The sequence below is a fragment of the Sinohyriopsis cumingii genome, chromosome 1 (assembly GCF_028554795.1).
Source record: "Sinohyriopsis cumingii isolate HCF-2022 chromosome 1, ASM2855479v2, whole genome shotgun sequence".
Lineage (NCBI taxonomy): Eukaryota > Metazoa > Mollusca > Bivalvia > Unionida > Unionidae > Sinohyriopsis > Sinohyriopsis cumingii.
Window position 1 is genome coordinate 84518272 of NC_142961.1, and position 14294 is coordinate 84532565.

Genomic DNA, 14294 nt, shown 5'->3' on the forward strand with positions numbered 1-14294 from the left:
TTGTATTTTAGGGAAATAAATTATATTTTCAATTTTACAAAACTGGTTGGTTTTAACACCTTTTTTGTTACTTTGTTACTTATTTTAAGACCTTAGAGTTATAACGCATTCTGCTACTACAAATCAATAATCATCATCATTTCCAACCTTTCTGGATTCTCTTTCATAATTAGCTTAGCACTAAATTCCATTACAACAGCTAAGTTCACCTGTCTTTCTTTGTTTTCTATGTCCAGGGCCTTTTCAAACTGACAAAATTCCAAGTCCAGGGCCTTGTCAAATCACCTGATTCCATGTCCAGGGCCTTGTCAAATTGATCAAACTCAAAATGCAGATCCTTGTCAGAGCAACTGAATTTCGTGTCTGGGGCATTGTCAAAGTGATTGAATTCCAAGTTTAAGCTCTAAGGCCTTGTCAAAGTGACTGAATTTTAAGTCAAGGACCATGTGAAAGTGACCAAATTTCATGTTCAGGGCCTCGTCAAACTGACCGAATTGTGACGTTATTACTGAATCAACAGCTATTGTAGTCAGCACTTGTATCTTGTTAGCAAGATTTGACATGGTCACTTCCATTTTTTAAAATTGCATATATGTTTGACACCATAGCCACAGTTTTGGTCCACAATTGGCATAGTGTATCCATTTCCATGTCCAGAATAGCCATCTTTTTGCTTATGTTGGAAGTCACATGACTTCCATGAGGTGAGCGAAGTCAAGAAAATAATATCATGTCTTGTTGGAGTTGTAATGGTTAATTTGACCAAGCCTGGCCTTGCTGACTAACTCACATCTTGCTAGCCATCACACTTCAGTATGTAGTTGTTGGAGTTAGACAAAACTCATTTCTCCATCAAAGCTGTAGTGGGAGATACTGAAGTCATCTGAGGTGTTACTCTGTCATTTCTCATGGATTTTCAGGATTTGGTTCATTACGCCCATCCTATAAGGGATATGGCTTGTGTGTGAAACATGCCATTGTCTGAGAAAAGGTTTCCAAAGTTCATAAAACATGCCATTGTCTGAGATAAGGTTTCCAAAGTTCATAAAGTGGCAAAAACTTTGCTCTTGACCAAGGTGCACAAAAACCTATGAATAAAAATGTTTTCTAATCGGGAGGAATGATAAATGCTACAAATTTAAATATCTGGTACATTTGGTGTTTTCTTCTTTTAAAATGTGTCCCAGCTGATTCCGTTAATTGTAACTGTAGTTTGATGGGTTTCAGTCAAGTTTGGTGCATAATGGCAAGGACTTGTATACATTTTATTTGTAGTCTACCATATCATTTGGTAGAGATTTTATTCAAGATTTTCCAGTATGCTCACTTTTGCTTTTAAAGAGCATGTCTTTTTAATTTGGTCCTGCTAAACTGTCATTAGTAAAAGAAAGAAATATGAGTTTTCATTTGATGCTCTAGTTTCATGTGTTTCAAAAGTGTTTGAATATACATGGGTTTGAGACTATTTGTTTCATAAATATAAAGACTTTGCCTTATTCAGTGAAACTACACTGTGACATTTCTCGGTGCTTTGTCATTGTGTAATTGTGCAGTTTTACTGATGCAATTTTATGGTGACTAAAATGTTCAAATATTATCTGATACAGAGTAATTTATTTATCTGTCATTGCTTGCAGGTTTTACAATGGATTGCAAATCACATAGGAGATGGAGAGAAGAAATCACAGCTGGATGAACTCCTGAGAAGTAAAAACTACAAAGTCAGCTACATGAACTATGACTGGGGCCTCAATTCATAAATACTTAATAAATTTAGAGAATGTAGTAGAATGGACTTATTGTCCTAAATATAAAGTCAGCACCGGCATTGCCATCTTCATGTCTAGAAGGTACAGCCTTGTCATATCAACCATTTATTCTTCTTTGATCCTATGCAGCAGTTGGATTAGGGTTCATAGTACCTATTTCGAGGGGAGAGACCTAAGGAGGGTGGGGGCTAATTTTTGTATGTACATGTACATTATTTGTACATTCTTGGTTAAGTTTGTGTATTTATTTCAGGTTTTCTTGCACACTGTATACATATTGTTTTATCTATTATTATGAAATATTGTAATGGGATGTGTGTTATATTGCACACAAATCTATTTCAATAAGTATTGCAATTTTTCATTAATATTATTTTTTAAGTTTTAATAATTATCTTAATATATTCCATGTATTCATTTGTTAAACCCCTACCTTTATAGAGGTGGTGGCATACTGTAATCTCCATTTCCATTTGTCCTGCGCAATTTCTTTGCATAGCTAGTTCCGCACTTTTGATGGATTGCCATGTAAATGTTATGGTCATCAACTGAATATTCTAAAATTAACAAATCACTTTGCTTCCACAATTATTTGGTTAGATATGTTGTCTGTTTACTCTGGTAGAATAACATGGTCTCATTAATACAAATAGCTCACCAGTTTTTGATAGATCGCCATGAAACTTGGTTAATATTATTGTCATCACCTGAATATGCACATACAGCAATCACTTTGGTCCGGTTAGAGTTATCGTCCTTTTTGTCTCACAGCTGAATCCAGTGTACGACAGAATCTTTTGAATGTAGCTTGTCTTGTAGGTTATGAATTGCTGTGAAATTTATTTTATAATAGGGTCATCATCTGAAGATGTGCATAGTAATTAATCCTTTTGATCCCTTGATTTTTGCAAGAGTTATTGCCCTTCTTTACTTACAGCTGGGTGCAGTATATGACAAACGTTTGTGAATGCAACTACGCTTGCAGGTTTTTGTAGATTGTTGTGAGATTTGGTTGATGATATTGTCATCATTGGAAGATATGAATGTTTTCAAATTATTGTACTTGTATTATTTTCACAAAAGTTATGCCCTTTTTTAACTAGACTCATCTCCATCATGAGGTAGGAATGGGGTGTGGGAGAGGTGGGAGTATATTTATTTGAGGAAATTGTTTATCATACCCGTTGTTATTTTTTTTGTTTTACAATTGATTTGTTTTTTTGTTTTTTTTATCAAGACTAACTGTATAAAGGTTGAGGATTTCGTTACTTATTCTTGAAGGTAAATTTAAAAGTTGGTTACGGTGTTTTATGTACTGTACAATAAGAAGAAATAAAACAGTGACATTCAAAAATATTAGATATAGCAGGTTTATGATTACACCCAAATATTTTTTTTATGTGGAGAATAAATGCTTTGTGAGTACTGTTAACCTTTTGTTAGTGACTGACACTGGAGAAAACATGCATTGTGAGTACTGGTAACTTTCTGTTTATACTTTGACCTAGAGAAGAGATGCTTTGTAACAACAGGTAACATTCTGTTTATTACTTTGACCTAAATAATAGATGCTTTGTAACAACAGGTAACTTTCTGTTTATAACTTTGTCTAAATAATAGATGCTTTGTAACAACAGGTAACTTTCTGTTTATTACTTTGACTAGATAATAGATGCTTTGTAACAACAGGTAACTTTCTGTTTATTACTTTGACCATAAGAATAGATGTTTTGTAACAACAGGTAACTTCCTGTTTATTACTTTGACCTAGATAATAGATGCTTTGTAACAACAGGTAACTTTCTGTTTATTACTTTGACTAGATAATAGATGCTTTGTAACAACCGGTAACTTTCTGTTTATTACTTTGACCATAAGAATAGATGTTTTGTAACAACAGGTAATTTTGTTTATTACTTTGACCTAGAGGATAAATGCTTTGTAACAACAGGTAACTTTCTGTTTATTACTTAGACCTAGAGAATAGATGCTTTGTAACAACAGGTAACTTTCTGTTTATTACTTTGACCTAGAGAATAAATGCTTTGTAACAACAGGTAACTTTCTGTTTATTACTTTGACCTAGATAATAGATGCTTTGTGAATACAGATTGACCTGGATAATAGATGCTTTGAGTATAGTTTAAATATTACAGATAACCTACTGAATGTTGTACCAATACAAACTGAATTAACATTTTATTAAATCAAGTATATGCATAAATATTCCAAGTTTAAAACCCTTTAACTCTGATTCTTTTCATTATAATTGATGCAGTTTATTGAAATGTACTTGTCTCATTTGAAAGCAACACTTTGTCAAAGCATAGGGACCTATTTTATATAAACTAAAGGCTGGGACTAATTTCTAACTTCTGAGAATTTATTTAAAACTTGAATATTGTTTATAGATTGAATGCTTTGTATGAGATGAGATGTAGAAAAATTCACTAGCATGTCTATTCCATGTCTTACACTACAAAACTGAACCTTTTTTAAAAGATGTTTTAGATGTGTGCTAAATGTATTTTGGTGTCTGTTCTTGTATGATTATTCCTTACACTGGTTATTTTTAACTTTGAATGTTACATATAAATGTGTGAAATTACCGTAAACTGATTTTATAGCCACGTTATACTGAGACAGAAACAAAATGAGATGCTTTTATGATATATTTTGTACAAGTTTTCATATGTTATCCTACACAATGACATGTTTCCATGATTTTGCTTGCCAGTGTTCCAAGGTATCTGTTTACATTGCTGAGCTAAAGAATGCAACATTTAAGTAATTTACCATATTTTCCTGTTCTCTTCCTATTGTGATTTTCAGAATCCTTTATGTGTGCTATTGTTTTTGTGTAAAACTGTATTTATTAGTTTGAAAATTATAGATTTGTTTGGTTATTATGAAATGCCAAGACAGTGAGTAATTAAATTAGAGATAAAAACAAATACCTCATACACTTAATATGACACTTTCATTACCATTTATTCTTGTTTTAAGTTTCAGATATACCTTTTCACTCCCAGGGATGCATGTGATATTATTGAGGAACAAAAGACCTGTTAAAGGGAGATAATATATACTTTTAATCTGAATATTATTGTTATAATTTCCACTTTGAGTATTTAAATACATAGTTTTTGTATTGTACAACAGTGTTGTGGTTCAACTGTATATTTTTATTGCAATTCACATAGGTGTGTGAAATATTCCATTACAGATAACTTGCCAACATTTGAGTAACTCAGGGGATGAATAAGACAAAATAAAACATTAAATGTCAGAACAAAGAGGTATGGAAAAGGATTGAAAAACTGTCATATTTATAGATTCTATTTTTCTTTAGATTGGTGTAAATAAAAGAGATATAGTTTTCATTATTGATACATGTTTTTGGACACAGATGGATGAGGGTTTATAATAGCAATTACAATACTGTGGATAATACATAAAAAGATTTTGTGGGAATTTGCATAAAGCAAAGAAAGAAAATATAGTGTCACTGTAATCTGTCCAAATGTCTAACTTTCACACCATGGTTAGTTTTCTGTTGAGATCTGTATCTTAAAGATTGTTATCCCTAGAGTTAAACAAGTGTGCATGTAAAATTCTTTTTTGAGAGGACTAAAACATCTTGCTAAAAATAGGTACTGCATGGATGTAACAAAATCAGGACATCTTGCTAAAAATAGGCACAGGGAGTTCAGAGATAGCCTTGGCCTTAACTTATATAGGTTTAACTTGTCCGTGACCCACAATATGTCCTTGAAATGTAATACAAGCACAGTAAAACTCACTTTTGGATAAATTAATTATTAATTTTTCATCAATGAGTCTATCAAAGAATGTCTTAGTTGTTTCTGTGATCTTTCCAGGCATCATTGTAGATAATGACATCATCACAATTGTCTAGACCAGAAGTAATCATGTTCATTTAATGTTGAAAAGTACAAGGCAAGCCTTTCTTCGTAAATGGCATCACTTTATATTGATAAAGGCCATCTGGAGCTATGATGCCAAAATTTCTGTTGTCCTTTCCATGAGTGTAATTTGCCAGAATCATTTCAAAAGGTCAAATTTGGTGACATGTTTTATATTTCTTCGATTTTTGGTAATGGAAATGAATCTGTCTTGGTCATGCTGTTCACTTTTATATAGTTGTTGCACATGCAAAAAGTATTATCTGCTTTTGGCACAAGATTACATGGTGAACTCAAGCTCTTTTGCTTGGTTCTGGGAAATCATACTCCAGCAAATACTGAATTTCTTTTTTCCAACATTCCTATTTGAGAGGATTTATCCTGTATGGATGCTGTTTCACAGGTGTGTAATCTACATTTTCAGCATCATGGTAGATTTTATTTCATTTGTGTTGGAACATATGAAATAAGTGCTCATATTCAAATAATAGCTGGTTTAGTTTTAGTTCACTTTTTTCTTGTGGCTGTGGATGTAAAAGTTTCTGGTGCAGATTTTTCATTATTTCTGAATTCTTAAGATTAGTTTCACCAAAGTGACTACAGTCTGATTGCATTCCATTGCTTAAATCCTCATTGTATGGGACAGTACAACTAAATTGACTGCATGATTAACAGGGCTATCTCTATCAACATACTCCTTTAACATATTTAGATGGCAAAGTTGTTTTTATTTTTGCCTCCCAGGAATATTGATGATGCAGTTGAAGTCATTTACTTTCTTTTCAACTGTATAAGGACCATAGTACTAAACCTGAAAAGATATGGGCAAGAGAGCCAGAACTCGATCACCAATCTGAAAACTTCTTTCCTTTTTATTTCTTTTATACCACAATTTAATTTTTTACTAAGTAGAGTGAAGATTAGTTCTTGTACCTTCACAACCCTTTGACAACTTACATTTGAAAGTAAAAACATAGTCAAGTAGATTAATTTATGAATCTTAATTTTAAAGAAGTTTCTCTTTAACAGCTTCAGTGGTCCATAGACAGTATGTTCAAAGGGGATAAATCCTAAAGATTATTTAAATGATTCCCTAACAGCAAACAACAGTAAATGAACACCTTTGTCCTAATCTATTTTGATATCAAAACAATATGACTGAATCATATTTTTCAAATTTTTAATGAAATCTTTTTAAAACCCCTTGACTTTCAGGGTTTTAGGAAGAAGACTTAAATAGCTTGATGCCTAATTCATGCATAACTTGCTGGAAAATTCCAGATATGAAATTTAACCCCTGATCAGATTGAACATCGTTAAAAAGGCCAAATTGTGTAAACAGAATAACTTTATTGAAGTTTTCTCAATGGTTTTAGTTTTAATATTCCTCAAAGGAATCGCCTCTAGGAATCTTGTAGATGCACACATTATAGTCAGTAAGTATTGGCTGCCTGACTTGGTCTTAGGTAAGGGACTGACTCAGTCTACCATAATTCTGCTAAATGGTTTATCAAATGCAGGAATAGGTTGCAGATGAGCCTTAGGTATTGTCTGATTGGGTTTTTCTACCATTTAATGAGTGTGATAAGATTTGTAGTTTTACAAACATAATTTTTAATTTTCTACCAATAAAAATGACTCAGGATCTTATAAGTCTTATTGATCCCCAAAGGTGTTTCATCTGTTCGACTAAGAATTTCCTGTCTATACAACATAAGAACAACAATTTGATAGTTTACTGACTATTCGTGACCGGCGGATACCTTAGGTGGTCTCCATTTCATCATAAGAACACCATTTGTAACAAAAACACAAATGGGTACGTGTGTTGCTTCAGTTTTGTTAATAGCCCTCTGCAACAAACAGGAGATCTCAGGATCTTGTTCCTGTTTGACAATGAGTTATTATCATTTGTCTCCCTGATTTGAATAAAGAAAATTAGTAAAAATATGTTCACTGTGATTAATGCCTTTTGATTGTTCTATACCAGGAGCAAAAGTGACCTCATCAAAAGCCTGACCAGTAAATGTGTCAGCAAAATGATTAATTTCCTGATCAACATCATTCCCAAGAGCTTTCTTTGCCGTAGCTCTAGTAACTAAACAAGCTGAGCATAAATCAGGGATTTCTTTTTCAACAGGATCGAATTTCTGATCCAACAAAGTTTGTCAGTTACAAGTAGGTTAACCACAACCATATCTCCAGCTAGGTCATTGCCCAATTATAAATTAATATGCTTGATGGGTAAAGACTTCACTGTTCTGACTGTCACAGGTCCTGAGACTAAGTCTGATGACATATTTACACAATGGAGAGGAACATTAAAAAACTATACTCTACTCCCTGAATAAGACCATTTTCATTAGAAGAAAACTTCTCAGAAAAAGGCAAGGTACTTGATAATAAATGACTTTGAGAAGCTCCCTTGTCCCTTAAATTTCTTTACAAGAAATATGATTGGCTGAATCACTCGAGTGATGTAGAACTGTTCGACATGCTTATTTTTCAGTTTGTAGCAATAAGAAATAACGTGCCATTTCTTCTTGAGATATGTGCACGTAGGAAGAGGATTTCTGATCAGTCTTATCAGAATCTTGATTCCTAAAAATTGTGCCAGTTTGAGATTTGGTAGTGCTCATTTGAGACTGAAATGGCATTTTAGAAAGTACTGCTGAGTGGAAGACTTGCTGACAAGAGAAGCTTTGTGAGTCAAGGAATAGTCATCAGCTGTACAAGTAGCATTTTCTAAAGTTTCTTCCTCTTGCTCATCAAGCTAGATTTCAACTTCACTATGGACACAATTCCTAAACTCTAACCGTAGATTTCTCTACGTACTTGAATCTGTTCTCTAACCTCAAGCAGAAGCTCTTTTGCTGCAACTTTAAGGTTCACCTGACAATATGTCCTAAAACCTATTTCCAAAGGACAAAAACCAAAAGACTCTAGAAAAATTAAAGCCTTCACTTCAGAAAGATTGTGTTGTCTGGCAAGCTGAAGTAGTTCATTTTTCAAGGATTCTTACCATTCCTGGGTAGGATTTAAAATAAAGTTCTCCACTTTGGATGACATTGTAAAAGTTTTGTTTCACTGTTGATATATTAAATATGTGAAATAATACTTTGAACAGAGAAAATTCAGAAACTTAATTAATTTCAATTTCAAAAACAATTTTTTAAAATATTTTATTGAAGTTCATATTCAAAGGATGAGTGCCCATTTCTCTATTACGAATTTATGGTCTTAAACTAAGTGACAGAAAAGAGAAGAAAAACCAACAAGTTTTGTAAAATTCAACAAATAATTTATTTCCCTAGTATGCAAAGTGAAAGTTTAAAAAGAATGTACAGTTTTTTAAATTAAATTCCAAAAAGTCCAAAATGTTCTGTCACCAGTCTTTATGAATAAAGTTTTAATTCAATTCTAGTGATGTTCAAAATAAGATCCAGCTTGGAAGGCATTGATATGCCTGTAGTCTTGACTGAACTAATGTACCAGTGGCCTGAAGAGTGATGAAGTGCTAACAATCTTCCAATTCATCACAGTAATATAATCCAAGATCACCTTGTCTAAATTCACTAAAATTCCAAACTAATGTTTCTTTCCAAGAATACTAATGAGCACTTATTATTTCCAGAGAATACTATTTTGAATAATTCCACTGAAATCAAAAACTGAACACAGCAATACAAATGATTCTGCTTCTGATATTGTTGTAAGAATTAATAATTTCTCAAGTAAACAAGGTTATAAAGCCCTCTATTTGACCTAGGTCACAATTATGATTTTCTGGAAATACTGTCGCTTAATAGAAATTTCCATTTTAGAACATTCCAAGTTGTTAACAATATAAAATCTGTTGCAAAAGGTATACTAAAGAATGTGTTAAACATCAGGTAGATGAGGTTATTTGATGGGGGAATGCCAATGTTCCAGATTCTCACTCAGATAAACATGTTTACATTAATAATAATCTGAATACTTAATCCACAATAATAGGACAAATATTAGTTACATATTCTATTGTCCAAAAAACAGATGTTACCAGTCAGGTACAAAGTGAGCTTGATTTTGGACAAGATCAAGTCCAAGTTTAAAAACCTAACAAACAACACATTAAATATACAGAACACGTCTTACATTATATAGAATACATCTTCGATTAAAAATAGACTATGTGTGACAGGCATACGCCTCAACCCACACCAACCTACTGAACAAACTAGACCTAATTCATTATCAAGCTCTTGCTATCTGTACTGGTACACTCAGCAGCTGCTCCCGGGAGGAACTACAAACGCTAGCAGGAAAAAAACTTCTCAAACTTAGACGAGAGGAACTACTGAGGTGTGCAAAAGGATCTCAATCCACAATGTTCATCCTACAAGGACTTTTCACCAAAAGATGAAATAAACCCTTTAGACACAAATTGCTCTCAAACCTACGAGTGGGAAAAAAAGATCAATGAGCAACAAAAGGAACTAAAGATCTCCAACTTCTAGGCAGAACAGAGTAAATCCTCCCGACCCAGCTCCATAGACATGTAAAACCCAGAAAGTAAAACTTGATGTTCTTACATACAGGACAAAACATGAACAGCTACTTTTCGAACTAAGGACCAAAATATCCTCTCTGAGCTAAAAGGTAGTTGTGCAGATATAGCAAAATTTATACAGATGGTTCAAAATCAGCAGACCAAAGATGCACTGCAGCAGCAGTCGTAATTCCAACTGAGGGCATCATTTTGGAGGCAAGTCTACCCAATAACTACTCTATTTATAGTCGAGTTCCGGGCAATAAACGAACACTTAAATTATTACAAACACCCAGACAACAAAAGCAGTTATAATTAGTGACTCCCTTGAACGACTACAAAGCTGAGAATTTTTTTGTTTTTTAAATTAAACGTAACAAGACAAAGAATGGGACAAATAATTAAAATGGGCTAATCTCACAGGTCTATTCTAGTTGAAGGGGAGCTCAGCCATCGGAGAGGGGATTGGCCATACGGTCCCATGGTCGCGTATGTCAAATGCTTCATTATACAGGTGCGCTGTCTAGTGGATAATCTTCGGGGGTGGTAGAAACTCCAACACCTACTAAGATGGATTAATATGGGCACACCTCAACATAATTACAATCAAAATCTGCCCCATAACTAAAACAACACTGATCGCAACATAAACAACAAACCGACAAATAATACAGTTCAACACCTCGACTTTGTTGCATGCAACATAACCACAAAACAACGCTTCACGTAACACTCTCCACAACTTTCACACTATTCTCTCGCCAACCATTTAATCTGTACTATCATAACATGCAACCAATAATTAAGTGTACAAGGTGGTAAAATCTTCATTCCAACAGGACCCGCCGCACAAGGCGGCAATGGTTGGTTTGCAATACATAAACAAATCATAGCATCCACTTACCTGACCCCAAAACAAAAGAGAACTATAAGGTGGTCCAAAATCCAAGACCATCACAGCCCACTGCACAGTGCAGTAAATATCACCCTGCTGCAATTATATAAAGGTAGCATTAGTAGTGCTTGATTTGAATTATTAAACTTGGCCCATGTAAATAATACAGTTTAAGGTGTTTCAAATACCAAAACCATCAGTACCAGCTATACAAGGTGGCATAGACTGAATAAAATTACAAACTCAACCCATTTACAATGTACAATGCTTCTTAGTTTAAGACTGTCCCAAGCAAGGAAAGCTATGGTAGAAACCGTTCAAAACTTGATAAAACTCTAATCTCTATTAACAACAAGCCAGAAGTACATAGACCTTTCTTTAAAAGTGCATACAAGATGACACTTTTAAATTTTAATAAAGGATCAAATTCTACAATCCCGGATCAAGAGGAGCCTATGGTGACATCTAGGAGCAAATCTCATGCCACCTCCACCCCGTTTCTGCCTCTCGATAATTAAATTTGATAAGTATGCAGTGCATACAATAAAGCATCTTATGGATGCCATGTACCAGTGCAACAATTAGTTAAGAAGTACATGGTGCATACAGTAATCTGACACACATGGTCACCTGTCAAAAAATTCAAGATCAGTTAATCAGGTCTGCCATCCAGCCTAGCTTGTGTATGTATGATAGTGTGTGTATGTGATTGTAGGCTTGAGTGAACTAGTATGTAAATATAATCAGTGTAAAACACTCCCACCTTTTTAATGGGTTGGAAAGTGTAAGGGGTCTTGTTCAGTCACACAGTGTATTGGATAGCAATCAAAGAGTGAGTAGGAAAATATTGGTGTTTGATATGATATAAAATATTGGTGTTTGATAGTATAGGTGGTGTGTGAGATAGTATGTTGGTGTGATTTCATACCATTCTTTTACATCATACCCTTTTCGTCTGAGAGTTGGTGTTGGTGTTTTAGACACTACACAAGTCATTTCAGTTAGTATATATATCGGGTGTTGGATACTATAGGCAGTGTGTTGGATAATATAGTTGTGTGATTTCATCCTTTCTTTTACATAGTGTCCTTTTTCTCTGACAGTAGGTGTTAGGATATTAAACACTGTACAAGGCATTTTGGATAATGTTTACTGGGTGTTCAGTAGTAGATAACATAGTAAATGAATAGTAGGAAACTAACTAATTGTCTGCAGATAAATATCCCCATCTTAAATTCTCATAGACCTCCTACACTTTTACCCCTTTTGATGGTATACACTGTATATTCTGTTTTTCCCATGTTAAGTTCCTTTTGACATTCATAAGTGTTGGATAGTAATCAAAGAGAGGGTGATGGATTGTATATGCAGTGTGTAAGATTGTGATCAAAACATGATTGCCAGATAACAAGGTGTGTGTTTGAATTGTAACCCATAAGTGGTTTCTGGATAGTACTAAAAAAGTGTACTTGAAAGTATCTAATAATGTTAATATTATATTTCGTACACAACCCCATAAATTTTCCAAAATGGATACAGCCTATGACAATCACAAAGTTAAAAATTTCTCTTGTTCTATACATTCTTTTGACCCTATAAACACTTTAGACCCGACCCCATAAGCACTCCTGACTGTAAAAACACTTTTAAACAAATAATGCTATTCCCATGTTAAGGTTATAGACCTATTTAACTATGCTTTAATCACTATTGAAACTATAAAAACTTTGTCCCCTATAATATAATTCTGATTCACATGTTAAATCTATGTTAAAGTATGACTTCCCATATGTACCTATAGTGAAGCATGCTGAGGCAATGTTACTATGTAACCTTAATTGAGGTCAGTCTCTTCTAGCAATGTTAACGATTTACCCCCGATGTTAAACATATGAGCTCCTGTAAGATTATCATTTGACCCCCCAAGTGTCACCCGCATGTTAACTTATAACATGAAATTACACCCACCGACCCCAAGTGACTCCCGCATGTTAAACTATTAGCATCTATGCATCTATACAACATGATATACAACCCCCCCCACCAGTGACTCACAAATGGTAAACTATGAGTGCTTATGCAAATGATATGACCCCCAAGTTGCACATATACCTATTGATACCCACCTGTATTACTTATACAAAACAGTACACACTGGTACATATGCTGCTGCATCTCCATGAACACCACATTCAGCCATCAAAATGAATTTCCAGATATTGTCATTTGATGATATTTAGGCAATTGTATAAAGAGTACACTAACCGCCTTATTGGAATTCCAACATAAGAAATCCTTATGTTAATATTCTACATCGTTTTCAAACTTCTTTAATCGTATAAATTTTTTAAAAATTTATTATTCTTTCATATTTTTCCCTTCAAATGCAAACAATTTACTTGTTTTACTAATAGGCTAAGAAGGCCAAACTGGGAAAATCTTGGCGTATATTATTGTAGCAACAATAATTATTTTATTAATATTGTTTTGTGATTGTTGTGCCATATCTTATCAATAATTACTGGTTTGATTGTCTTTGGAATATATATAAACATGCAGTAACTAAGAATCACGCACGAAATAAATAACAACTAAGAAATGAAAAGGAAATGGAACAAGCATTGCCAACAGCAAGAATTACCTATCAACCAAATCACACAGAAAAAAATAATAGACTGATTCAAAACAATTGCAAAAATGATCAAGCAAAAAACTAAACAGCCCCAGGCACACAAAAGGCAACCTATGCAGATGCAGTAAAAAAAATGGGGTGAAGAAAACTACATAGGAATCCAACACAACCATTATGGCAACAATGCAAAGACTAATAGAAACCCTCAAGGATCTGTTGCAAACAACACTAAAATCAGAAAGAATAGGAGATTTATTAGAATACAAAACAAGAACAGATGGAGGAAAGAAAAGAAAAGAAAAAAGGAAATCGAAAGAGGAAAAGAAACTGTGTTAAACATTTCTAAGCGAATTCTAACTAATAGTGATTACATTCTTCTAGGTAAGGGATTATCATATTGTCCGAGAACCAAAGTGCATGATAATATGAATTTAGCAGAAGCATTTTTCAAATACACAAGATTGTTAAAATTAAAAGAATTTTTCCCACAATCATGTACATATTCACAATATGAAAGTAGTTTTCATCTACAAAATAAGCC

At 33.7% G+C, this 14294-nt stretch overlaps 1 protein-coding gene across 1 annotated transcript in view; it reads left to right on the forward strand.

Annotated features, from left to right (window-relative positions):
- The window catches only part of LOC149807264 (uncharacterized), a 79838-nt gene extending 72193 nt beyond the window's left edge, over positions 1-7645 (forward strand). The window contains exon 10 of the mRNA XM_089964184.1: positions 1638-7645. Coding sequence (XP_089820310.1) covers positions 1638-1760 — 123 coding nt within the window. The 3' untranslated portion in view covers positions 1761-7645. The remainder of the gene's footprint in view (positions 1-1637) is intronic.
- The last annotated feature ends 6649 nt before the right edge of the window (positions 7646-14294 follow it).